Genomic DNA, 27,927 nt, shown 5'->3' on the forward strand with positions numbered 1-27,927 from the left:
AAGTAACCGCCTACCACTCACGTCAATGATCACTGAACAACTGTTCAGACATCACAATCATACAGGGAATATACGATTTCATCGCCGATTTTGGTGAGACAAAGACGAGAAAGGGGGACGGCGCACACATAGGTGAGACTCGAGTCTTCCAATGTGAGCAAGGCGCAATCTGAAGAGACCCGTTAAACAACTGGAGAGTTCTGAGTTTGAATCGCTGATATGACTCCTCCATGCCTTTTATGACCCGTTTTCTTTCTGCATCCACAGTGGCTCCGAAAAATAAGCGACTCTGGATAAGAGTTTCCATTAAATGGGAAAAATGTACACGGTTCTAGTCATATTAACTGAAACACGTGGACCACATGATGTGTCTCCACATAGTCTTTAGCATCAAACAGACCGAATGTATGTGTGTGTGTTTGTGTTTTTCTACAGTGATTTCTCATTCTGGATTTCAGAATACTTGATTTGATGCATACTTCATTTCTGTACTCAGTGCAGAAAGAAAAATAAAATCTTCTGTTGGTGAGTTTTTGAAACGTGAAGGTGTTCATAGTTCAGAGAATGTGAATATGGGTGTCTTAATATTAATGAATTATTATCCTTGCCCCTTTCACAGTGTCTATGTCTGGATTGCATGTTATTCTGAGGAACATTTTAAAAAATCCCGTTGCTGGGATTTACCCCCCTCTGCCACACTTCATCAGTCCAGTTATTGCCCTTACATTTCTCTTTCTTCCCAAACTATCTGCCTCTTTGTTTCATATCAGGAATATTAAAAAACCCCAGAGGTTAGCTGTATCTTATTTTTATTTATTTAATGTAACCATCTTCTGATTTGTGATTGTAGACAACCATTTGGCTCCCTCTCTCCTTCCAAAAGTCTCTCTGTTTCTTCAACTTGACAAATTACCAGGATTGTACATGTGTTATTACATACATACAATTTTGTTGAAGCCACTGGAGGACACAGAGTAGTTTGGCTATGTCTGAGATAAACTTTGACAAGCAGCATGTTTGTTAGTGCTGATTATTTCTGTTAGGTATTACTGAGAAGAATAATGAGCGGTTTGAATTATCTGAACTTCTTTTACGGTAAAGTAGTACATGTGTTAAGAGCCTTCACTGCTTATCAGTATCAAGGGTGTAAATATATCTGGAAATAATTGAACATTCCAGATGAAGATGTCCAGAACGAGTGAAGCCTCGGGAAAGTGGTCAATAACGGTTAGAAAATGACGACGGTAACGTCAAGTTCATGCATAAGAGCAAGGATAAGTGCGCCCTCGGCTGTTCCAGGTAGGCTATATCGTGCAAGCGCGTCTACAACAAACACCGGCGAGACGTCATAGCGGTGGATCACGCAGTGTGCCTGTGGCTGCGATTGCCTACACTGAAACCAGGAAGTACACTATGATGTTCCGTGCAGTGATAACCAAAAAGCTGTGGTTCTACCTCTAGTACATTTACCAATTTTATTATGAGATGATTTAAGAATAACACAATCCAGAGATGAAGGATATAATTTCGTGGTGTCTACTTTTGTCTGTCTCAACCACTGTTTGTTTCGGTGACGGTAAGTTTGCGCCAAACCTTATCTAGACTAGAACTAACCACGTTAGCTAGCCTGCTAACTTAGCTAGCTAAAGTAGACGGCTAATAAATTCTTTGCATAATTTGGTTGATGCATTGCTGCTCGGATACTAGCTAGGTAGATAACATTTAAGTCTTAGATATAACGTTGCTATAAACAGTGCTTTATATTACGTTATGCAATGCTGTGTCGCTTATGTATGTGCACACAGGATAACGTGAGCTACTTGTATTTCACCATACTAAATTACTCCTAAATGTCATCATTGTTGTCCCCAGTGATTATAGATGTTGTTTAGTCCCGCTGTCGTACACAGGACGGGTGACGGAATAAATGAAGTGTTAAAAGTCAGTCCTTGTTGTTTGGAAGGCAATGGCAAAAAAAGAGAAAATATATTAGCAGCTGAGATATTGCACTTCAGGATATTCCACAATTCAGCTAATGTGCAATGACAATAAAGGAATCTATCTATCTATCTATCTATCTATCTATCTATCTATCTATCTATCTATCTATCACCTGTTAGAACGCTAATTCATGTTGTGGTCTTGTTCATGATGGCTGTAGTGCCTTTTGTTTTTGTTTACACTTGACATCATCATGACGCAATTTATCGGGATTTTGTCTTCCGCAGATCTCACATTCGTATCGGGATTCTATTCCAAGACACCACAAAGACTTTCCAAATACAGCTGGTATGGGAACGTGAGGCTTCACCATTTCAGGGTACCAGAGGATGCGGTGCTTCTTCGATGGTTGCTTACGGTGACGCGAGGATCCGGATTTAACTGTGGCAACCAAAACGTCACCGTGTGAGTGAGAGCGCCGCGGTCAAATGTGCATTGTTTCAGTAATGGCTCTTAATCGCGAGCTCAGCTCCAATACAGAGAAATATACAGCACCTCCCCTCCCCCATTTGACTCGTTGAATACATACTGATGGAGTGCAGAAATCCAACTTATCCGATCACTGCCATTTACTGCTGCCATTTGCTGGGAGTGAGGTGGGGGGATGGAGGGAATAAAAGCTGAATTTCTCTGGATTATAATTATACGTTTGTATTGGGGTCTCAGTGTGTACCCGATTGTAGCTCTAGCTATGCATGTTACAGTTTTGTTCATGTGGCACTACTAGCATGCCTGACTTCAATACTAAGCGGAGTGACAGTTAAAAGAGAGGCTTAATTTCTTGTTTTGATGTGGACTAGAATAAAAACATGCTGTCAAATGGGCTAGGACTGAAATAATGAATAAACATTGCTATACATGATCTAACATTGTAAGTAGCCTTTGGTTGACTGTACGGCGATGTTAACAATGTTAAGGTGTTGAAGTATGTGCTAGAATGTTTTGTATCTTACCTCACTGAACGTAGACAACAGAGACACAGGAAACAGTAGCATTTATACCAACACAAATTACATGTGATATGAGTTACTCCAAAACACAAGAGCCCCGGTCATGCCACACTATCAAACTAAAATGTCCTCGATGTTATTTCTTTCATTGTTGTTTCTCCATTCCACAGCCACATTCGGGCAGGAGCACCACCGGTTATCAACCCTGTGGTAACGGCTTTTCCCAATGACACGGCCTACGCACTCGCTACCAACCTTACGTTAACCGTCCTTAGTGGACAGATCGCTAATGTCACCTTGTTTAATGTCACCAACCCTGCTGCAGGAGACTGGTTCCTTGCCGCCCACCTGCCCAAAGATGACGGCAGAATAGAACAGCAGGTATGGGAAAATGCATTCTCGCGTTACTCTACATACTGTGAGAATGTAGAAAGACAGGTGTACTTTGCCAAGAGCTTTAGGCTTAAATGCCATGTCCTCTGTCAACACAGAGACCTTATTATGCATTTAAAACCCTAAATTTAATGAGTGTGTGTGTGTGTTTGAGAGAGAGGGCACCAGTCAGATATGAAAAATGCACCCGACCAAAAACTGCAGTGTGAACATAAAATATTTTCATTTGTCTCTATCGCGTACTTTTTAAAAAAACATGTTCTGTGCTGCATCATGTGAGTTTCTCTTGCCTTGTCATTTCCAAATGCCATCTCTAAACATCTGGGTGCAGGACTTCAAGGACAGCTTATTTTGAGAGTGTGACTTTCTAATAAAAGGACACATACCTCGAATGTTTCTGTTTTTACAGCCTGTCATCATTGTTAAGAACTTCATACTCTCGTGGCTGTGTTTGTATTCTGCTTGTTGCTTTGAAGAAACACATGATTTATTTGTTTCCTGCTTTTGAACCAAGGCTTCTTTAACACATTCCTCTCTGATGTTACTGTTTTCACTGAGTTTGGATGATTTATACCAGCACTTCAGTGCTTGTTTGTGTTTGGTTAGTACTTTTCATTTAGACCCGAATAAGCTATCTCTCCACATTACAGTACCAGGTACCCTGAAAACCATCATTTTGCAGGTCACAAACCCACAAAACCTTTACAAAGCATTTCTCACTTCACAACACATTAGATAGCTGCCCTCATATACGGGTTATACACATACAGGCTGAAATGCTATGGTACTTTACTTCTGTTTGTGTGTGCATACGCAGGCATATATGTTTGTTTGCGTGCATGTGTGTGTTTAGGGGGCTTGCCCTAGTGGTCCGTGATGGATGGAGGATTCTGTCTGTGTAAAGCATATGTGTGTGTGTGTGTGTGTTTTCTAGGGTTTGCCATCCTGTTTGTACCTTTTCCAGCCTCAGATGTTTGTGAGGAGGGCTGTGGACACGCCCATTCTACAGGCCAACATTCCTCTCACTCAGAAGCTTAGTGCAGCACACTCTCCAGCTCTGTTCAAGTACGCTCTCTGTGTGTGTGTGTGTGTGTGTGTGTTTGTCTGTCTATTTTCAGGTATGTAACATGTGTTTGAATTTGGTCAGAGTGAACAGTATGCCTTTATATATTCAAATATTCAGTGTACACATTTTCATATTTTTGTGCGTTTTATGCATTCTTATGAATTATGTTTTCCACTGTTGGTATATGCTTAGAATGTCTATCTATTTATGCGTACAGCTTTAGAGTTCATAAAATCTTTTTTTTTTTTTTTGCAGGGTTTTTATTCCAGAGTTCACATCCAGGTTGAATATTTCTATCCAGAGCTGCAGGATAGAAGATGAAGCTTCGGGTGACTGTGGGTTGTCTGTCACTCTAGGCTCCTCCTCTTTAGGGCGGGGCTCAGTGATCACGGTGAACTGCTCAGGGCAGGAGCCGTGCTTAGCTTCGGTCTCCACCCCTCCATGGAACTCCTGGGTCCGGGTCGCCGTGGAGACCATCAGGCCTAATGTCACTATGACCTTCAGCATTTCTACTAATTATACAGGTCTGACCTTGAACATATGACCCCTAACCCTAAAAGATCTGCTCAGATGTATTGTTTGGCCTTTAATCATACTGAGGAGCAGGCATAAAAAAGCAGAACTTCACTTTTTCTTTTGTCTCTCTTTTTTGCTCTCTCTCTGTTCTCTTCAGTTGGATGTAAGCCCTTGAGTGTTCCTGCAGATTTCAGCCATAACAACTCACTTGCTATCGAAAACTCCTCCGTGTCCTCGAGCAACAACACCTCTGTCACCCCTAGCAACACTTCTGTCACCCTTAGCAACACCTCTGTTATCCTGGGCAGCTCAGAAGCCACAGGTTCCCGTGGTAACGGTTCTGAGGGGACATGCATGCGGAACCCGGCAGTGTTTCGGGAAGAACTCGATGTGCTGTCTCTTCGTTTTACTGTTGCCAATAGCAACCTGAGTATTACCAGTGGCCTGCCGACCATGCTTGCTTTAGACCTGAACTCACCCACGGACAGTGGAGGGACCCTGATTGTTCAACTCAACCTCAACGCTGTGAGTGTGTGTCTGACAGACAGTGAAGACTGGAATATTTGTCTCTGGTGTTTCAACGTACTAAGTCTGTGGGGATATGCTTGTGTGCATGAAAATTCTGATGTTGATGATGTGTAGTTTTATGTGTGTGTGTTTACTAGAATGTAAATTATCTCCTGTTTGTTGATGATGTGCTACTTGTTGCTGTTTTAGAGCTCTCTTATTGGTAGCTTTGGTAGTGTGAGGGCATGTCTCACTGCATCTGCTCCTGTACTACAACTCAATACCAGCAAGCCTTGTGCTACAGGTCAGTTATACACATACACACACACACACACACACGTGTGTCACAAGTTAATGCCTCATTTGGACAGAGGATACATTGGGAGAGTGTGTAACTTCTGTGTGTGTGTGTGTGTGTGTGTGTAGCTTTCCAGCAGGGATACTCTCTCAGTGTGAACCAGAGCATGACTCAGACACTTTTGAGGATTCCCTTCCCGCAAGCGGCTGTGTGGTACCTCAGCTTACAGACCCTCTGCAATGACAGGTGATATATACATATTTATCGCTTAGGTACTGCGTTAATAATTAACATATACAGATTTATCATTTAGTTGCTGCGTTAATAATTGAAGTTTTGTCCTTTTACTGTTGTGCTAATATGCCTTGCTTCTAGATGCTAGGTTGTTGGGTTAACATCAGTTGATGCAATAATGTCTGTATAGCCCCATTCTACCACTGTAATGTTTCTGTATTTTGTATCTACTCTTTCAATTTGTCATGTTTTAATGTTGTATCCTCATGTTGTCTGGGATTCCCAGTATATACGTTTAATGTTTCTATGATGCAGCATGCTAATAACATGGTAATATGTGAGAAAGCTGCTTGTAGTTCTGCAGTCTTTAGTCATAGGAGTGTGCAGTTATGGTGTGTTAATGTAATATTGTCACTATAAGGAGACTGTCTTTTGTGGCATGTTAGTGTAATATTGTGACTATAAGGAGAATGTCTTTTGTGGCTTGTTAGTGTATTATTGTTACTGTAAGGACACCCTCCTGTTCTCTTTGCAGCTCTGACTGTGGGAACACATCAGCTGTCGTGAGTGTGTCGGCTAGTGTGAGTGCGTGTATTGACGACTGCGGTCCGTACGGGGAGTGTCGACTCTTGCGTTCCCATAGCTACCTCTACGCAGCATGTGTGTGCAAAGCAGGTGAGATGCGCATGCACACAAATACAGATGTCAACATTCATATAAATATATACAGCCGAAAAGAGCTGACAGTAAAGATTGTGTTATTTGTTGTTTATAGTTTACACCATCAGGTTTTGATCTACAAATGTGAAGTTGAATATATACATAAACTGCGGTAAACATAGTAAAATGCCCTGCAGTTTCCACTACAAGACACAACATGACTACGACTCTCTTGTTATGGTTGTATAGAAAAAGTGCACTCAGAACTGCATTGTTTGTTATTTGTTGTTTGCAGGTTGACAGGGTTGGGATTGGTTTGATGTTTGTTGTTTGTTGTTTGCAGGTTGACAGGGTTGGGATTGTGTTGATGTTTGTTATTTGTTGTTTGCAGGTTGACAGGGTTGGGATTGGTTTGATGTTTGTTGTTTGTTGTTTGCAGGTTGGCAGGGTTGGGATTGGTTTGATGTTTGTTGTTTGTTGTTTGTTGTTTACAGGCTGGCAGGGTTGGGATTGTGTTGATGTTTGTTGTTTGCAGGTTGACAGGGTTGGGATTGGTTTGATGTTTGTTGTTTGTTGTTTGCAGGTTGACAGGGTTGGGGTTGTGTTGTTGTTTGTTGTTTGCAGGTTGACAGGGTTGGGATTGGTTTGATGTTTGTTGTTTGTTGTTTACAGGCTGGCAGGGTTGGGATTGGTTTGATGTTTGTTGTTTACAGGTTGGCAGGGTTGGGATTGGTTTGATGTTTGTTGTTTGTTGTTTGCAGGTTGGCAGGGTTGGGATTGGTTTGATGTTTGTTGTTTGTTGTTTACAGGCTGGCAGGGTTGGGATTGTGTTGATGTTTGTTGTTTGTTGTTTGTTGTTTGCAGGCTGGCAGGGTTGGGATTGGTTTGTTGTTTGTTGTTTGCAGGTTGACAGGGTTGGGGTTGTGTTGTTGTTTGTTGTTTGCAGGTTGACAGGGTTGGGATTGGTTTGATGTTTGTTGTTTGCAGGTTGACAGGGTTGGGGTTGGTTTGATGTTTGTTGTTTACAGGCTGGCAGGGTTGGGGTTGTGTTGATGTTTGTTGTTTGTTGTTTGTTGTTTGCAGGCTGGCAGGGTTGGGATTGGTTTGATGTTTGTTGTTTGTTGTTTACAGGCTGGCAGGGTTGGGATTGGTTTGATGTTTGTTGTTTGTTGTTTACAGGCTGGCAGGGTTGGGATTGGTTTGATGTTTGTTGTTTGTTGTTTGTTGTTTACAGGCTGGCAGGGTTGGGATTGGTTTGATGTTTGTTGTTTGTTGTTTACAGGCTGGCAGGGTTGGGGTTGTGTTGATGTTTGTTGTTTGTTGTTTGCAGGTTGACAGGGTTGGGATTGGTTTGTTGTTTGTTGTTTGCAGGTTGACAGGGCTGGGGTTGTGTTGATGTTTGATGTTTGTTGTTTGCAGGTTGACAGGGTTGGGATTGGTTTGATGTTTGTTGTTTGTTGTTTACAGGCTGGCAGGGTTGGGGTTGTGTTGATGTTTGTTGTTTGTTGTTTACAGGCTGGCAGGGTTGGGATTGGTTTGATGTTTGTTGTTTGTTGTTTACAGGCTGGCAGGGTTGGGATTGGTTTGATGTTTGTTGTTTGTTGTTTGTTGTTTACAGGCTGGCAGGGTTGGGATTGGTTTGATGTTTGTTGTTTGTTGTTTACAGGTTGGCAGGGTTGGGATTGGTTTGATGTTTGTTGTTTGTTGTTTACAGGCTGGCAGGGTTGGGGTTGTGTTGATGTTTGTTGTTTGTTGTTTGCAGGTTGACAGGGTTGGGATTAGTTTGTTGTTTGTTGTTTGTTGTTTGCAGGTTGACAGGGCTGGGGTTGTGTTGATGTTTGTTGTTTGTTGTTTGCAGGTTGACAGGGTTGGGATTGGTTTGATGTTTGTTGTTTGTTGTTTACAGGCTGGCAGGGTTGGGGTTGTGTTGATGTTTGTTGTTTGTTGTTTACAGGCTGGCAGGGTTGGGATTGGTTTGATGTTTGTTGTTTGTTGTTTACAGGCTGGCAGGAGTGGGATTGGTTTGATGTTTGTTGTTTGTTGTTTGTTGTTTACAGGCTGGCAGGGTTGGGATTGGTTTGATGTTTGTTGTTTGTTGTTTACAGGCTGGCAGGGTTGGGATTGGTTTGATGTTTGTTGTTTGTTGTTTACAGGCTGGCAGGGTTGGGATTGGTTTGATGTTTGTTGTTTGTTGTTTACAGGCTGGCAGGGTTGGGACTGGTTTGATGTTTGTTGTTTGTTGTTTACAGGCTGGCAGGGTTGGAGTTGCACTGACGGCTCTACTGCCCAGTCGTTCTCTCGTCAGCTGACTGCAGCTCTACTCCTCACGCTCAGTAACCTCTTCTTCATCCCACCAATCGGCCTGGCTCTCTACAGAGGATACCACACTGAGGCCGCCGTCTACCTCTTCACCATGCTCTTCTCCACGGTCAGTGTGTGTGTGTGTGTGTGTGTGCGATTCTTCGATGAGACTGCCATGTCATTCTCTGTGACATTCTTGTGTGTATGCTCAGGCAGGTTTAGGCCGTTATTCACCCGTTCATCATGTTCTTCTCCATTGGCAGAAAGAATGTGCATTTGTGTGTGTGTTTGTGTGTGTGTTTGTGTTTGTTTTCTTGTTTGTGTTTGTATGTAACCTCACTTTGACACGACTGCCAATCATTGTATTATGCCTCACACTGAGCACTTTATCCTTTATGGATGTGTGTGTTTTAATATCATTTTTTTTTCTGTGCAGTTTTACCATGCCTGTGACCAGCCCGGTGTGACCGTGCTGTGTATAATGGACTATGACACACTGCAGTTCTGTGATTTTCTGGGTTCAGTGGCTGCAGTGTGGGTGACGCTCATCTGCATGGCAAGACTGCAGGAGCCCCTCAAATACGTAAGAGACACATCACCACTGTCTCAACACTCATCTGTCGGCTGCAAATCAAAAGCCTGTGCTATGACTGTAGCACTGAATATTTGTCATTGTTCTTCCATCAGACGAAGATTTGTTCTGTTTGTGACATGTACTGTCATTTAGTGTTAGAGCACTATTTACCTGGAGGGCCTGGTTTTGAAAGACTGATGTTAATATATATGTTCACACATTAACGTCAATCACCCTATTGACGAATATTACCTCCAGTTAAACTAGGACTGACCGGTTTAGTCTGCCGAATTTCCCTCTTGTTGCTACACACATCTATATATCACTCAATCCTTCCATCCATCCATCTATCTATGCAGTCATTCATCCACAGGGCTAGGTATCCTGAACTGATGCTGTGCTGTATTGTTAAATGGCAGGTCTAAGGCAGTAAATGTCAGCTCTGTTAGTGATACAGTGAGCTATACTGCAGGGTTGTAGAATATTTAGGGTTTACGCTCGTCACACGGGCTGAAACAGGACGCCAGGAGAAAAGCTGACATGTTAACGATTGAACACAAGGGCTGTTATACAAGCCTGAAAGAGTTGCAGGCTGGAGTTGCAATTGTGCGATTAGATTGTAAAGAAGAATTGTTATTTTGACCAAAAATAACAAAACAGTCCCCAAATCAATATATCACAATCAACTATTATGTTAGTACATTACAACTAATTATGTTACAGGATTAAAATTTGTGCTCTGCTCTAGGTGTTCTTTCTCACGGGCACCCTCCTCATCGCCATGGCGATGCAGCTGGACCGACACGGCCTGTGGAACTTGCTTGGCCCAATAATGTTTGCTCTGTTTGTCATGGCTATCGCCTGGGTAAGTTTCATCCATCACCGTTCATACATACATGATCAGTGTAACAGAGGTATCTTATTAATGTCCATTTTTATAATGTTTTTAATTATGACAACCTTAGTAGAGTCACACATCACTGTGGCAGTTGTCATTATGAGGAGTTTCTTTTTGTGTTGTGTATAATGTGACAAATGTAGTAGTAAGAGGTCTCACTGTGTGAAAGAGTTGTAATACCTTAATAGTTTCAACTTTGTATTTCAATATCTGATGAGTGTATATATATGCGTGCATGTGTGTGTCTTCCTGTGTGTGTGTCTGTGTGTGTGTGTGTGTTTCCTGCAGGGCCATCGTGGTATCAAGCGTCGGCACTGTTACCCGACGTCTTGGCGTCGCTGGGTGTTCTTCCTGCTCCCTGGCATTTTATCGGCTCTGATCGGAGTGTGTTTATACGCCTTTGCACAGACTGACAGCAACTACTACTACACACACTCTCTGTGGCACATCATGGTGGCCACCAGTGTACTGTTCCTTATGCCTCCCAGAGAGAAGCACATCCCACCCTGGGGCTGGACACACAAGATATGTGGCTACAAGATCTGCAAAAACGAGAAAGAGGACCTGTATACTGTCTCATAGACGCATGCGCATACGCATACACATTTACACACACACACACACACACAGTCACTCACTCACTCAAACATAGAGTTTACCACTCATTACACCCAGGGTCATGGCACATGCTCTTTCCTTTTGTCTTGCTTAGCTGAGGGTGTCCACTGCACAGCTGGTCCAGTGTATGGTCATGTGATCTGTAAGAACTTGCATTGTTCGTGCTAGTGCTGTAGATCCCCAGTTGTCCTCAAGGGGGCGGCAGTGTCTAGTTCAAGATTACTCTAGGCATGAAAGGAATCGCTGTACTTAATTCATCATCTCTTTTCCCACTAATACTAACAAATTTATCCGGTGTATGTTTCTTTGCTAAGTTAAGTGGTTGTTTAAATCTTATTTTCCTGGATAGATTCCCTTTGTTTTGTTTCAATAACCCTCAGCACCTTCCTGAGTCTATATCTGGGATTGTTCTTGTTTTGTTTTTTGGGACTCGGAAAGTTACAGCACTCACTCTGTAAACATCTCTTGGTGCTACTTTTTAGATTTGTATATCTGAATCATTCACCGTGGCATTTAAGAATTAATCACATTGTTGGGTATTAAAGTAATAACACTAAATGATTTTTCTTTGAAACCATTTTTATTTTTCAAGCAAAGACCAGCTCTTCAAAGACAAAATGAATCCAACAGAATTTGACCGCTTGGAAAAAGATTTCTGAGGCTAGCTTCTAGTTCTAGTTACGAGTGAAAACCAGCGTCATTACCCCTCTCTCATGTAGTTTGAGCGTAACCAAACTTTCGAGAGACAGACTTTAAGGCTCTCAGAGGACACAAGAGTCCCAGGGAAATTTCATGTGTCAGGTTTGGGTTGCATTTCTCATTGCATTATCGAACAGGTTCTTTACTAAACAGATTCCTGGCTGTGTGGAAAGGATCAGTAAAACGCAATTACACTGGACATATTGATCCCATACAGGCAATGCCCTCCTTCATACTTAAAGATTATACTCAATGAAGATGTATCACTCCTTTCATCTATGGCACTACTGTTATCCCAAATGTTCAACATGAAAGCACTTTTGAAACAAATGCTGACTATGAAGTAATCCAGACAAATTTTAATATTTATTTTGGATTCATTTACATTTTTTTTTTCATATTCTGTAATTGCACTTTTGTTTTAACCTGGAATGTGCAATATACAAACTTTCTGAACACTCCCAAAGCATTACTTACCAAACACATGTAATCCCATAGATTCCTCTGTTCTATATGGAGATTACACTCCTTTTTTTTTTTGCACGTACCTTTACTGCACAGTTCTTGTGTGCACCTCCTCTTTAGTGCCTCGTTTCTCCCTGTTAGATTAAAATCTTCATGCACAAGTAATAATGTTGTTAAAAAATGAAAATAACTCGTTCAAAAAAAAAAAAAAAAAGAAGCTTGTTGAACTAAAGATGTAAATGTTTATATACGGTGTTACTTTTTAGAAGATTTATTGGGATATTGATTTGTAAGATTTCTAATATTTATGTTTTGTTTTTCCTTTTTTTTTTTTTTTTGGAAAGGGAATAGTTTTGTATGGATATATGTAAAACTTAAAAGCACTTTTGATATTTCAGAATATTGAAATTTCTTTCTCCTGTGTTGGTGTAATGATGAAACAGATGAGTTTCTTGGGGGGGGGGTTTATACGGTGTAAATACCTGTGTGAAACTACTCAGTGCGTTTTTTTTCTGTTAAGCAGAAAGTGATGGATTCACTTGTTGTTATAGACGGGATGGTGGCTGTTGGCTTAGAGGAATGCGTCTCAGGTCTTTGTGTGTCTTTAGTCTCGGAGAGAGACCGCTTTCCTGTAGATGAACAAAGACCAAACCTTGACATGTATGTAGAACTGCTTAATTTGACATATAGTGACATTTGATGTATGTGAAAACACTTCCTTTCACGTGTGATGTTTCCTCTGAAATGTTTTTTTTCTTGTTTTCTGCACTGCTTTACTTTCTCACCTGCTTTGTGTTCTTATGTTAATGTGGCCAGCGTTTCAAAAGTAATGGTGAACTTTGCTGAATGTGCCAATCATATGCACAGATGGAATGGGAGATTTGAGCAATAGATCTGCGATAGCTGGATGTAGCTCTGTGCAAGATGTAAAATCTTTGTGAGTGTTTGTGGGGCAGATTCTTCCTTGTTTGACCACTTCATGTCTGTGCGTACACTGAATGCACTAATTTCCTTTTCTTAATGAAAAGTATAATTTCGTCTGAGATAAAATGTTGAAAACTTATAAAAGAATAATCACTTACCTCAGTTGCTGTATTTTTTTTGCCCCATTTGAATGTATCCATTGTAATGCTTAAGCTGTTTTAGGAACAATAATAAATGGAGAAGATATTACCAAACTGGCACTGAGATTATTTGGAGCTTTGATCATCTCTTTGGATTTCTCCTTGCATTCTATAAGACCACAGCTTAGTTTGAAGGAGAAAAAAGAAACATGATGGAAATGTACTTTTCATCTCTGGAAAAATATGTATTACATTTACATTGGAGAAATTATGTCTTAAGTTCCTTGCATTCAAATGCTATATGTGCACTATGTGTAACCTGCTTTTAAACTCAATTCAAGTTCAAATGAAAAACATACAAAATGTATCTGTATCACAAACTGAATAATATCTACTGATGCGAAATACCTGTCCTCTATGAATATATTGCTACAAATTTCATTACACAGACACAGTTGCAAAACTGTGTAGCATTTGTCTAAACCATTTACAAATGACTGCAAATTCTTCCCAGCTAAAGAAAGAGAGAAAGAGAAAGAGAGAAAAGAGAAAGCCATTGTTACAGACTTTGGTCTTCACTGGTTTATTTATATGAAGATAAAGATGAAAAAGATCAGAGACAAAAGGTGTAGACAGGAGAAAAACAGGTCTCGTTCAGTGAAACAGAAGGTCCTAGAGTCAGAACTGTGATAAAACCTGATTTGGCCTTATGAATGACTAAATGAGTCCGCTCGCTGGATACGTTACAAAGGTAAAAAAAAGTTTAATGGAGACAGATTAAATAAATGAACAGGAGTCATAACATTTATGGTATCAAACATCAGCATATGATGAATATACACAGTTAATTGGTCAATAAAATCCTGACATACCACATACATATAAATGAGAGAATGGAATCCATACAGATAGAATCTGATTACCACCACAGGCTAAAACAGAGAGAGAGGATAAAACCATGTTTTCATAGGAATCGTGTATCTAAGTAGTTAATATGATGTTGGATCATATCACAATGAGCTGCTTGTGTGTCATTGGTTAATATATTAAATGGATGGCTTTATTGCTAGGTTTCGATGTCTGGATTACAGATCAACAAAAGGACAAAAACAGGTGTTTTTATGTGTGTATGTGTGTGTGTGCGTGCGTGTGTGTGTGATAGATATCTGATGATATTTTCTTTAGAAAAATGGAGGGTGGGTAGATCATCAGCACTTTTTCAATTCTTTGTAATGTTTAAACTTTTATTTTTATTGATTTTAATCCAGAGCCATAGATTATGCCTATTGCTTTAATACAGTTGGCATAATCTAATCTCAGTTTAAGACATTAGCTATAAAAGAATAATGTGCTTGGAGCCACTTAAAGTAATTTTGGTGAGGCTAACAACTTTAAGATCCAGTAAACCCTTTACAGAGGACATGGATACATAAAATACAATAAGGTTTTCACCAGACACAGGGGAGATTGAAAAATTGCCTCAACTTCACTTTTGGCATTTTAAGTTTTTTTTTCCTCCTAATGTCTGTTCCGTTGTCGGAAATGTAGGGAAATTTAGATTCAATATATTTTAGAAATCCTATTCCTGAAATGGATGCTTTCCTCTGAAGCCACTTACATGACTGTAGATCAGACTGAAGAAACAGGAGATTTTTTTAAGGACTGAATCCTCAGGTCATCCTGATGAGAACAGTTTGGCTCAAAGGTAACAATACAGCCAATGATTCCCTCTAAGAATTCAGTTTTTACAGTGGGGCAACTGGACCAGTCATCTCCTATACAGTTCAGGCTGTCATTAGTGTATGTGTGTGTGTGAGTGTGTATGCGTGTGGATGTATGTATGTCAGAGAGAGAGAGAGAGAGAGAGAGAAGAGATTTTTAGAGCTAGGAGCTGGAGTTGATCTTTGTTGGTGCAGCACCAGAGGATTTTGCTTTCCCATCATCCTCTCCTCCTGAGGGAACTAAAGCAGGTGAAGGGCTGGAGTGACGCTGGCGTCTCATAAAGGGAAACACACTAAGTACATAGCGTACACACACACACACACACACACACACACACACACACACACACACACACACACACATACACACACAGAGGGAGAGAGAAAGAGAGAGAGAGATCATTTAAGGTTGAAAATAAACATGAAGTAGTAAGCGATCAAGTTGCTCTCAAAATATCTTTAAAATATATACAAAATATATACACTAATGTACGATTGTGTGTGTGTGTGTGTGTGTGTGTGTGTGTGTGTGCGTGCGCTTGTGTGTGTCAGTTCTTGTATGTGTGTTTATGATGAAGTCATCAGGATCTTTACTATATTAGAGACTATGGATCATTTGAACATACCTCTTTTTGGTCTCTTGTGGTACAATGGCCTTGGCCAGCAAGTTCTTGTACAGGTCAGATTTCAGGTAGCGAGGATAAGAGTCCTGCAGAGATGCATCATGGACCATCAGTCAGGTCCATTAATCATTTGGTTTGATTTTTTTTTTTTTTTTTTTGTAGCCAGAAGATTTCATTTCTGTGTCCCTGGTCAGTTTTGTGCTTTATTAAGGTTGGGGCTGAGACTGGGAAGGCCTCTCTGGCAAAAGCACTTAGAGAAGTTGAAAAGCATAAAATTCCATTTGTTCTCTGTCAGTGTGTGATTTTCTTATTGATGATTTTCTTATTTCTTAAGCACTAATATATTGTGCTTTCCACATAAATATCAGGTGTTTTACAATTCTGTCAAAGACAAAAACTTCAGCTATACTCTTACCTTCTTCATGAGGAAATAAATGTGCAACTGGGCGTCATCTAAGACAAAACGATGAGGTCGTTTGATGCCTTCTAAAGTCTTCTCCATTGTCTTACTGTCAATGTTTACCCATCGACTTGCACCAGGGGCCAAGAACTGCCTGAGGAAGGAAACATCAATATGGTCCAAACCTGACTGAACTAGACTGAACCAGACTGAACCAGACCAAGGTTCAAACTGATCAATTCATTTGCAAGCTTACTTAGCTAGAACTTCAAAAACAGCCCACACATGAAGGATGATGATCATTTAAACTAAACAATTCTGTTTACACAGAATGCATTAAATGGATTGTCAAAAATAGGGAGGTACAGTGATAAGTAGACCGTCACTGTTTTATAACACATGGGCTATAACATGTGTGAGTTACAACATATAACATATGTTTTTTTACCATACATTCCTGATATTTTAAAGGCAACCAAACTGACCAGTTCAACATTTTTGCACTCATTTTACATATATTTTATTTTTGTGTGAATCTGTAGTCTGTATGACATAATTAAATGTGTCACTGCTGTTTAGACTGTGTCTCTCTTAAAAAAAAAAGATCTAAAAACTCTAATTTTGAGCTCTGTATGGAATAAAATTCAAAATGGAACCTTCCTTTCCCACTACAATAACATTTTTTTTGCATTGGTAATGGATAATTGTGCTGCACCCAGCACAAAAGCATACAGTTTTAACAATGCAAGGGGGTCATAAATTATATATCATAGATACATGTATTTAGTGGCCATGTATTTGGTGAGTGACAAAGCAATGCTACAGTAGGTCACACTGAAGACTGAACGTGCTGTCCAATCAGATGAGGGCTTACTTGTAAACCTCGTCCACTTTCTCAGGGATTTTTGAAGTTTCACCGTGACGGACGTCTTCGCACGCCTGCCAGAAACACAAGTTCTCCGCTGAACAAGAGGGGAGAGAAAAAAAAGAGAGGATGAGAGTTGGAAAGACAGAGGAGGAAAGAGACATGGAATAGTCTTTCATTATTGATAGGGAGAGAGCTCTTCAGATGTACATGGGGGACAGCTCTACTGAATTAGGCGAAACAAAAGCAGGGGATGAAGAGGAGCTGCTTTGTGTCTTGTACAAGTAGCAGAAGAACTGATTCAAAATGTGAAATTTTTCAGTTTTAGCACTACTAATCCTGTACAGCTGTAATTGTGTTTCTACACAATGGAATTCTCTCCCTGTGGGTGTGGGCATGTGTGTATGTGTGCATGTGTGTCTGTGTGTGTGTGTATGTGTGTGTGTGTGTGTGTGTGTGTGTGTGTGTGTGTGTGTGTGTCTACCGCTAAACTCTTTCTCCAGGTATCTGAGGAGTTCTTTTCGGCCCAGTGGGTCATTCAGTAGTTCCATGAAGCTGAAACTCCAACGCTCCACACGCAGTTTAGTTGGCATGGCAACCCTATCAGAGTAAGACAAATGTACAATCCACCTTTAAACTGAGTTATTCACCAATTTCACCGTGGAACAGACATTTGAAACCAAATAATATGACCATGTAATTCTGAAAGCAGACTGAGAGATTGGGTGTGTGAGTGTGTGTGTGGGAGTGTGTGTTTGTGTGTGTGTGTGTGTGTGTGTGTGTGTGTGTGTGTGTGTGTGTGTGTGTGTGTGTGTGTGTGTGTTTGTGTGTGTGTGTTTGTGTGTGTGGGTGTGTGTGTTTGTGTGTGCTGCATTGACACTTACGTGTCAGAGTTCATATTCCAGAACATGATGTCGTCTGTGATCCAGGGGTTGCTGGGAAGACTGCCCTGCATTATGGGGTCATGGGCCTGGTACTGCTCACAGAACTTAACAAAACTACACACACACAAAGACACACACACACACACCCTCTAAACAAAAGATCAAAAGACCACAGAAAGTGCACATTCCTCTGTAAAGAGTGCTACTTTCAAAAGGGTAGAACAAAATCAGTGATCCATTAGCTATGGCCCAGAGGGTGGAGGAATACAGAGAGAGAGAGAGAGAGAGAGAGAGAGAAGGGCCAGAGGATAAAGAATACCAGAGTATAAAAGCAAATAAAAAGGGAGACGTCAGGTATCCTTAGCCATTTTTGAGTTGAAGAGCAAACACACAGACACGCGCACACACACACTCACGCGCACACACACACACACACACACACACACACACACACTACCTCTCTAGGCAGATGGATGATTTCACTCGATTTCTTCCAATGCCTCTCCTGTTCTGTTCAATCTGAAGCCAGCCCAACAGACAGCCCAACATACACATGCAGGGAGAAAGGGAGAGAGAGATGTGGGAGACAATTACAAACACACACAGAGAGAGAGAGAGAGAGAGAGAGAGAGAGAGTGAAAGAGAGTTGAAGAATGTAAAGACTTAAATTTCCTGAATCAAAGGATTAAGTGTAAACACTGTGTGAAAGCTGTGAAGTGGAGAATTCAGAATATTTCACTCAATGAACAGATGGCATTTCATATTTCACTGAATAGCAAACACTGTCTCACCATTTAAAAGCACCACACACACACACACACACACACACACACGCACATACGAGCACACACACACACCACACTTACCTCTTTTTTGTAGAATTCTGCATTCTTTTCTGAAAGACAAAGGGTAAGGTAAATTGTAGCAGTTTCGGACAAACTGAATTTGGCATGTATTTGAAAACATATGCACTCTCTGCATGTCTGTTTACATGGGCAGTGGTGAATAGAACTACAGGCAGGTCACAGACAGAGAAAAAATGAGTGATGGTGTGACAGAGTGACTACTTACTTGGGAAGAATGGATTAAGCATAAAGAAAAGAAAGAGAGAGAGAGGTGAAGTTTAACAGACAGGTGGATGTTCACATGGACCCTGTTCTTATAAAAAAGACCATAGTTCCACATGGACCCTGTTCTTATAAAAAAGACCATAGTTCCACATGGACCCTGTTCTTATAAAAAAGACCATAGTTCCACATGGATTTTTACATATGTGTGTGTACTTGTGCACTTGTGTTAATACCCACATTACTACATTTATTATACTTCTGACTAACCTAGTTTCTATTTGAATTTATCATAATATGTATCAAAGGCAGTTATGGATAATTGTTTATAATATAGTTTAGATTATAGTACTGTTGTAGTATTTAAAAAGGTGAAATATTTGTTATGAACCCACTCAAAACAAGGTCCTGAGATGAACACAGTAACTGAGAGTTGAAAAAGCAAATGGTACATGAACAACACAATACATATGTAAGATTACGTAGTGGATTATTGAGCAAATGGAGGTCTTTACATACATCACCTTTCAGTGAATGTGTGAGCTTGACCTTGCGTGTGTGTTTGTGAGAGAGAGAATGTGAGAGTTGGGTTGGGGTACAGAAAGAGAAACAGAGAGAGCGAGAGAGAGAGGCAGAGAGAGAGAGGGAGAGAGAGAAAGAGAGGCAGAGAGAGAGGCAGAGAGAGAGAAGGGAGAATACTGACCAGTTGCACTCGTGTGTTCAGGTTATTCTTTCTCTCTGGTCCCTGTTCCAGGACATTCATTACACCAGGCTACAAAACACACAGACACACACATACACACACACACACGCATGCACACACACACACACACACACACACACACACACACGGACACACCCATTCAAAACACACAAACAGAAATACTAAACAACATCTGGTTCTAACACTGTACATAAACAATTTTAAAAAGTGTCCCATTCAGATTAATGAGGATATAAACATTTGTGGGGATACATGGTGTGGTCTTTGATAAAATGAATCTAGAATATTCCTCCATGTAACTGCACAGTTAGGTGAGTGTCTGAGCGGCTGAACTGTAATCTGTTATCTGTAGCATGTGATGCTAATGCCTCCAATTCTTTCTGTTCGCATTTATAATGACAAGCTTCCAAACCCTATATCCTCTGCCAGGGACAAGGCAAGAGCTGCAGCCCCCCCACCCCCTCCCCCTTTTTAAACAGGTCTATTTAGCTTTGCCATTTACTGAAGATTTAAAACCTGGTTTCTGGACAGATCTCATACACACCGGATGTGTTGGAATGAAATGGCCTCTAAATCTACTCGAGATTAAACCCTCATCTGGATTTCTGGTTGACGTTTTCAGTGGTGTCTTAATGTGAGTGATGCCTAATCACTCTCTCTCTCTCTCTCTCTCTCTCTCTCTCACTAGCATATAAACACAAACACATACTCAGACCCTGCATGCACGCTCACTCCCAAATGCACACACACACACACACACACACACACAGAATCCTCTTAAGCCAGAAGATGGAACCATTAGAGAGAGAGCTCAGATCACATGATAAGCACCGTCTCCCACTCACAAATATTATAGCTCTCATCTCTTTTCCTTCTCTTTCTCTTTCTTTTCTTTTTTCACATACAGTCTCTCTCACACACACATGCTCATCAAGTGTAAGGAGTACTAGTGAAGAGAGACAGAAATATCACGACTTCCACTCTATTTCTCCTTTTCTTCTTTCCCTCCTTTATTCATGAGCAGAATAAAATGACAACCTCCCCTCTAACATCTTACCCTCTACCCTCTGCCAATGCTCCCAAAGCCTCCTTTCTTTTCTATTTGCCTCCTCATTAACTCCTCTACTCCTCTTTTCTTTCTCTTACTCTCCATTCATTCCTCCCTTTCTCCTGCGCTGCCCTTTGTATTTGCCTCTCCCCTCCTTCCTCCCTTCCCCCTCTCCTCTAAAAAGAAATGATGCTTTTAAAAGGCAGACTGAATGTTTTATAAGAAGAGACTGTAAACACAAGAGCATGTGCTGGAATGATTCCAAAAAAATGTCCTTATATTCAGTCCTGCTGCTCCCAACCCTCATGCCTGTGTATATTTACTTAGTAAACTGGCAGTTTTCATGTGTTAGTAATGATCAGCAGAACATGCTATAAAAGACCACCCGTGTATAGCAGTGTTCACAGAATGCACAGAATCTGCATTCAACTCTATCCTGCCCCATAAACATCCCTGAAAATAATGAAACAAACATAGTTTTGTATTATAATGATAGAATAGTCTTCTATAGCAATGTAAACACAGACTTTAGACTATGTGTTCTATTGTGATGTAAACACAGACTGTGGACTATGTATTCTGTTGTGACGTAAACACAGGTTATAGACTATATGTTAACGCTGTAAACACAGACTTTCGACAATGTGTCCTATTGTGATGTAAATGCAGGCTATAGACTATATATTATAGTGTGATGTAAACACAGACTGTGAACTATGTGTTCTGCTGTGATGTTAATGCAGGCTATAGACTTTATGCTATAGTGTGATGTAAACAGAGACTGTGAACTATGTGTTCTATTGTGATGTAAACGCTGGATACAGACTATATGTTATAGTATGATGTAAACAGAGACTGTGAACTATGTTTTTTGTTGTGATGTAAACACTGACTGTAGACTATGTGTTCTATTGTAATGTAAACACAGATTATATATTATGTGGTTTATTCTGATGTAAACACAGACTGTAGACTATGTGCTCTATTGTGGTGTAAACTCAGATGGTATACTATGTGTTCTACTGTGATGTAAACAGAGTATAGTCGATGTGTTCTATTGTGATGTAAACCCAGACTGTAAACTATGTGTCCTATTGTGATGTAAACACAGACTGTAAACTAGGTATTCTACTGTGATATAAACACAGACTGTAAACTGTGTTCTATTGTGGTATAAACACAGACCATAGACTATATGCTCTATTGTTGTGTACACACAGACTGTAGACTATATGCTCTATTGTTGTGTAAACACAGACTGTAGACTATGTGTTCTATTGTAATGTAAACACAGATTATATATTATGTGGTTTATTCTGATATAAACACAGACTGTAGAATATCTGCTTTATTGTGGTGTAAACACAGATGGTATACTATGTGTTCTACTGTGATGTAAACACAGACTGTAGACTATGTGTTCTATTGTAATGTAAACACAGATTATATATTATGTGGTTTATTCTGATGTAAACACAGACTGTAGACTATGTGCTCTATTGTGGTGTAAACTCAGATGGTATACTATGTGTTCTACTGTGATGTAAACAGAGTATAGTCTATGTGCTCTATTGTTGTGTAAACGCAGACTGTAGACTATGTGCTCTATTGTTGTGTACACACAGACTGTAGACTATGTGCTCTATTGTTGTGTACACACAGACTGTAGACTATATGCTCTATTGTTGTGTAAACACAGACTGTAGACTATGTGTTCTATTGTAATGTAAACACAGATTATATATTATGTGGTTTATTCTGATATAAACACAGACTGTAGAATATCTGCTTTATTGTGGTGTAAACACAGATGGTATACTATGTGTTCTACTGTGATGTAAACATAGACTGTAGACTATGTGTTCTATTGTGATGTAAACACAGTCTGAAAGACTATGTGTTATATTCCCATGTAAACACAGATTTCAGATTATGTCTTCTGCTGTGATGCAAAGACAGACTACAGACTATGTGATATATTGTGATGCAAAAACACAGATTATACACGATATGTCAGTTATGTTGTGGTCACAAAGATATCTTGCCAGTTTGATGAACCAGTGTGGATATTCTGCTGTGTGCTGGTGTACTGGTGCAAAACAGAAATGGACTTACTGGAGGTCTGTTGACAAGCCAATAAGCTTGTTCCTGGCATTCTAGCACAATGCGATCAGCCTTCCGCCGTTGTTTAGAGGCTCTAACCAGAGTAAAACAACATTAAATATTTTATAGGAGCACACAATTTCATTGGAGCACACAGCATCCAGCTAACAAGTTAAACCAATGTAAAAGCATAAAGCAATAAAGCAGAGTGGATGTATTACCTACTTAATTCTAAGAAAGAGATGACAAAAACCTGAAATGTCTCTAATGGCTCTAATGTCCTCTAATGCCACACATAGTGCACTGTCCCTGGGTGTCTGTTTATGTGTCTGTTTGTGACGCCTGTATGAGTTCATGAGTTTATCCCTGTACGTGAGTGTGTGTCTGTTCAGGTGTGTGTGTGTGTGTGCGCGTGACCTCTGTATGAGTATTTGAGAGTGTGTGTGTGTGTCTGTGTGAAGCAAGGTTTACCTGAGCTGCTCTCTTGCCTGCATCACCACAAAGTCCCAGGTGTGATTTATCCGCTTATGCAAAGCATTATAACTCTCCTGAGAGCGAGACAGAGAGAGAGAGAGAGAGAGAGAGAGAGAGAAAGAGAGAGAGAGAGAGAGAAAAGAGAGAGAGAGAATATTGTATTATTACTCAAGGGGAAAGGAGGATCTTGCTTGTTTTAGTTTTTTAGTTTTCATGCTAATGGGGGATTTGTGAGGAGGTAAGCATTTTCTCCTCTGTTTTCTAGAAATGCCTTACTTAAAATAAAGTACAACAAACCTCTAAATTCACCAGAGTAACTCAATGACACAGCCCTGCCTACTCAGTCTACATATAATTCATCTTTTAAATACCCACTGTTTCACAACTCAGACATTATTTACAGACAAAGTCATTTTAGGACTCAGCTGAACGTAACCCTTAGACTGTAATTTGACACAGTCTAATTAATTACTAATTAAATCTCTATTTCAGAGCTCAGCCAAAACAGATAGGCTTGCTTGATGGGTGTGACCCTCTTCGCAAAAATGTTAAGTTGAAAAGATGCACTTAATTAATATGCCGAAACCCTGACCAGTTGAAAAAAATGCCAAAAGATGTTGTCTGGCATCAATATAATGCCAATCACTGTCTTTGTTCCCACATATTAAAAGCATTTGGTGTTAAAACTTGCCTCCAACTAGCAACTTCTCTTAAAAAAAAAAAAGTGATGTTACCTTTTCATACTCAATCAGTTCGCCTTGTTTACGAATGTTCTTCTTTGCCAAATAGATGGCTATGAAAAAGAGACATGAAAACATATCACTAAAAGATTAGATCTTTCTGATGACAGTCAGAGTAGGACATTTGAATTACTCACCATAGTCTAGTTCAGTGGCCGGCCAGCAGGTTGTGGTCCAGTAATACGGTGTCTAGAAGAAAAACATCCAGATGACTTGTCTGCCATCCCTTGTTGTATTTGAGGATCTGTTTATCTGAGTAGCTCTGTGTTCATATGTGTATACTGTGTGCAGTATGTGAACCTTGTGTTTTGTTATGTGTGTGTGTGTGTGTGTGTGTACCTGAAAACGGTAAGGTGACTCATCTGGTTTCAAACAGAGATTCCTGGGCTCCCTCAGTGGGTATATGTAGCCAAATTTCACTAGAAGGTTCCCTAAATGAAGCGCCTCTAAACACACACACACATGTGCGCGCACACACACCCACCCACCCACACACCACACACACACACACACACACACACACACACACACACAATATGTGGCATAAAACAGCATAAATATGATGAGAAATGTTAAAATGTATAAATCATTAATTAATATTGAAAGACCTGATGATCATTTTCGCTCTGACTAGGAACTGAATTCAAACTGACTTAATAACTGAATCTAAGGCACCTCAAAACAAGTAATAACACCTGTAACGTTACACTTAACTCACACGACTGTCTTCATAACTGCTCTGAATCAAAGGCTCTACTAAATGAGCAATAAGGCCTCTAATTTTACAGTTAACTCAGGTTAACCATGAGACATGCTAACATCACTAGCGAAAACAGTAATCTTGGTCCTAGTTTGAGATGTTTCATAGAATGAAGATACTGAAAACGAACTTCCTGAGAGAGTCCGTGACATAAAAAAAAAAACAACAACAACAACAGTAACACCCTCTCGCCTCTATTGAGCAGATCTGAGTGGGGTCCCATGGGATCTAGTTTATGGCAGGAGCACCTGTGTGATGCATCACTTGTTTACCTGAATTTTAAAGCTATAAGAGTGCAAAACAGAACCTCATAACCAAACGTTGTTCTATATCTGGCAATACCTACTCATGCTGTTATTAAGCTAAACAGTGCTACTGAATAAGAGATTTTCTACTGACAGACCAAAAACTGAAAAAACCTAACCCTCACTCAGTCCTTGAGTGTGATGAACACAATGTTCTGCAATATAAATCAACTCTGTGGCACTGGACATGCTTGAGTTTCTCTCTCTCTGTGTGTGTGTGTGTGTCTGTATGTCTGTGAGGGAGTATCCCTGAGGAAAATACAAACAATTCACATTCAACCTACATCAGGAGGGCTCTCTAGGGCTTTCTCTGTGACTCAGACAGCAGCCATTGTTTACAGGAAATATCCAAGAAACACACCACAGCAACCAGTTCCCTCACAGCGCAGAGACCAGTGCCCATAGCACAGACCCCAGCACTCATGCAGCACAACGACTTACGCTCATGCAGTTCAGAAAGCAGCTCACACAGAGCCCACAAATTAGCAACCACTAAACATCAACCAACTCTCTACCTAAAACACCACCTCCAAACTTAGACAAGCAACCAAGGAATCAGCCCAAGGATAAACTTGACCTTACATGTCCATATGTCCTGAGATGTAGAACACCCCATTACACACGTGTGTGCATACATACACACATACACACACACACACACACACACACACACACACACACACACACACAGCAGTCATCCAGTGCAGCCTATATCCATTACCCACCTTCTTCACATATGGAGTACTTCTGAATTAGCCACTCCACAATGTCAATTCCTGGAAAAAAGCATAGGAGCCTTTATCAGAATCAGGCCATTAAAACACACACAAACACACTCTCTCTCTTGCTCCCTCTCTCTCTCTCTTACTCTCACATAACCGCGTGCAATAAGCAAATGTTTACAATTGTGTACCATTACCAGCAAAAAGATCACGTGCTATCTGAAGCAAAGGAAATAATCGTTCATTCTCAACCTCTTCTTTCTATCTGTGCTTTCTCTCATGGGAGACTTCTGCAAGAAGCTAATGCAATGTATTAAAGTGTTGTCATTTCATCACCGATCCTCTCTGCATAGAGTGGATGGATGGAGTGGACACAACCTGAAATCACAACTTTTTTATTAAAAAGTAATTTGGGGCATTCCTCATTCTTCTGTAAGATCACTAATTTGGTTGTGGTCTTTAATGTTGCCATGTTGCCAGTGTTCACAATGGGATTAAATGATACAGTATGTGGTGCTGAGTCAGTTTTTGTGGAAGACAATGGGGCTGTGTTTGATTAAGAGTTCCTGAAATAGTTTGTCTGGAATAGTTTGGCCTTGATACACATTTTACTCCTCTAAAGGGAAGCTTTTCATGATCAACAACAACACTGTCATTCTTTCCCTGTCTATAAGCTCTCTCTCTCTCTTTCTCTCTCTCTCTCTCTCTCTCCTGTGAGAAAATGATGTTGCTGCAGAATTTCACAAAAACATACGCTCTTGTATAATTAATCAGAGGAAAATGAGCTTGGAGACTGAGAAGCAAACAGGCGTGTCTGATTTCACCAAGCTAGCATCCTGACGCAAGATATTGATTTAGTCTCCACTCCCACACACACACACACATACACACACACACATACACACAGGCTACCCCTGGCTAGACTTTTTAGCCTCTAGGGTAATATCAGTGAACATGGAAAGAGAGATGATCACCTCTGCTTCACAATAAGTTCAAAGTATAAACTTATTCTATTTCTGCTTCTCCAAAGGGATTTTACCAGTCTCCAGTCAATACTGTAACGATTATCTGCTCCTTGCTATCTGTTCATGTCAGGACATGTTGGCACTGATGTGCTGGATGGAACAAACCCTAAAAAACCCATAAGGGAATATCAGGTAGGTGCATGTGGAGGTTGTATGAATTTACCCCCTTTTAGGACACACACACACGGACGCACACATGCACAAACATACACACACACACACACACACACACACACACTCACACACACACACACACACACACACACATAAAAGGAGGGAGAGAGAGAGAGAGAGGCTCACCGGTCATAGCGTGGGGGATTACTGTTATTAGGAGTCGCTGATTTCTCATCTTCATACCCATATCTGGGTCTTGCATGGCCACAATCATACGCTCCATCTGTGCCGGATATGAATATCCCATGACACAGATGCATCACTGTTATAATAGTTATAGTAATATTCATACACAAACTGGCATTATTATTATTATTATTATTATTATTATTATTATCATCATTATTCCTTGGTAAGAATGGAAAATTTCAGTTGTTAATATTTAAATAATTGCACAATTTAGTAAAAAAGTCTTTCACTGAAAACTCCTCATAAGCATTTCCCATCTTAAAAATATGTCTGGAATTCCGTGTAAAGCAACTGTGCCGCCGAGAAGCCACCTTTGCGCTGTTGGTGTTGCGAGAGATAACCTTACTTTTGTTTAGTTTGATTTGGCTGTTTTTATTATGTAAAAGAATAAAAGTTTTCGCCATTCATACCTTGGTCAAGCAGGGCATTTGTTCTCGTTGGAACCCATTCTGGTTGAGTGCATTGATGGTCATGTTGACGGCTCGATTCCGATTCGCACTCTGAGCGATACGTTGAAGTTGAGCTCTCTGCCCCGCTACGGAAAATTCGGAGGAGTGGCACAACATCAGAGGACAGTATCTATCAGAGGGCTCGGTGAATCTGGCGCCTCTAAGTGGCGTTGGCAGGACTGCATCTACACATCTCATATTTTTGTTCTTCAACGGCGACGATACAGATGCCTCGGTTTTAATATAACTGATTCTGCATAGGAAGGATTTCCATCTTACCGCATTTGGGTCGATTTACTGAAAAGGGATTAACTCCACAATGCTAGTGTAGGGAACTTTGACAAAGTGATATAGGCCAAAACTCCAAAGCTCCCTAGCAAACGGCATGAATTCGTGTAGAATGTTATCAT

General features: G+C 40.4%; 2 protein-coding genes across 2 annotated transcripts; one reads left to right on the forward strand and one right to left on the reverse strand.

Annotated features, from left to right (window-relative positions):
• Positions 1-2,194: 2,194 nt before the first annotated feature.
• Positions 2,195-11,013, forward strand: pgap6 (post-glycosylphosphatidylinositol attachment to proteins 6). Its single transcript, XM_030779043.1, has 12 exons — positions 2,195-2,406; positions 3,122-3,332; positions 4,279-4,409; positions 4,666-4,934; positions 5,084-5,451; positions 5,644-5,737; positions 5,860-5,977; positions 6,501-6,640; positions 8,875-9,053; positions 9,363-9,509; positions 10,249-10,365; positions 10,687-11,013. Exons 1-12 carry the CDS (start codon positions 2,195-2,197, stop codon positions 10,978-10,980), a joined length of 2,280 nt encoding a protein of 759 aa, XP_030634903.1. The 3' UTR covers positions 10,981-11,013.
• Positions 11,014-15,128: 4,115 nt separating this feature from the next.
• rgs11 (regulator of G protein signaling 11) lies at positions 15,129-27,541 on the reverse strand. Its single transcript, XM_030779044.1, has 17 exons — positions 27,479-27,541; positions 27,006-27,102; positions 25,684-25,734; positions 24,233-24,339; positions 24,031-24,082; positions 23,888-23,946; positions 23,151-23,227; positions 22,692-22,773; positions 19,508-19,576; positions 18,604-18,627; positions 18,195-18,256; positions 17,738-17,851; positions 17,338-17,453; positions 16,863-16,950; positions 16,004-16,142; positions 15,592-15,674; positions 15,129-15,258 (listed from the first exon to the last, which is right to left on the reverse strand). The coding sequence occupies exons 1-17, from the start codon at positions 27,539-27,541 to the stop codon at positions 15,129-15,131; spliced, it is 1,413 nt and encodes a 470-aa protein (XP_030634904.1).
• Between the last annotated feature and the right edge of the window lie 386 nt (positions 27,542-27,927).

This window comes from Chanos chanos, chromosome 7, assembly GCF_902362185.1.
Source record: "Chanos chanos chromosome 7, fChaCha1.1, whole genome shotgun sequence".
NCBI lineage: Eukaryota > Metazoa > Chordata > Actinopteri > Gonorynchiformes > Chanidae > Chanos > Chanos chanos.

What these genes read in the sequence shown, in the direction of transcription:
- pgap6 (XM_030779043.1), top strand. Translation starts at nt 2,195, where the DNA reads ATGACGCAATTTATCGGGATTTTGTCTTCCGCAGATCTCACATTCGTA. An exon ending in GGCAACCAAAACGTCACCGT is followed by an intron (nt 2,407 to 3,121) that starts GTGAGTGAGAGC and finishes TCCATTCCACAG; the next exon opens with CCACATTCGGGCAGGAGCAC. An exon ending in TTCAACTCAACCTCAACGCT is followed by an intron (nt 5,452 to 5,643) that starts GTGAGTGTGTGT and finishes TTGCTGTTTTAG; the next exon opens with AGCTCTCTTATTGGTAGCTT.
- rgs11 (XM_030779044.1), bottom strand. Translation starts at nt 27,541, where the DNA reads ATGACCATCAATGCACTCAACCAGAATGGGTTCCAACGAGAACAAATG. An exon ending in GGCCACTGAACTAGACTATG is followed by an intron (nt 23,947 to 24,030) that starts GTGAGTAATTCA and finishes TCTTTTTCATAG; the next exon opens with CCATCTATTTGGCAAAGAAG. An exon ending in AAAGTGGACGAGGTTTACAA is followed by an intron (nt 16,143 to 16,862) that starts GTAAGCCCTCAT and finishes TTCCTTCCTCAG; the next exon opens with GCAGTTCTTGGCCCCTGGTG.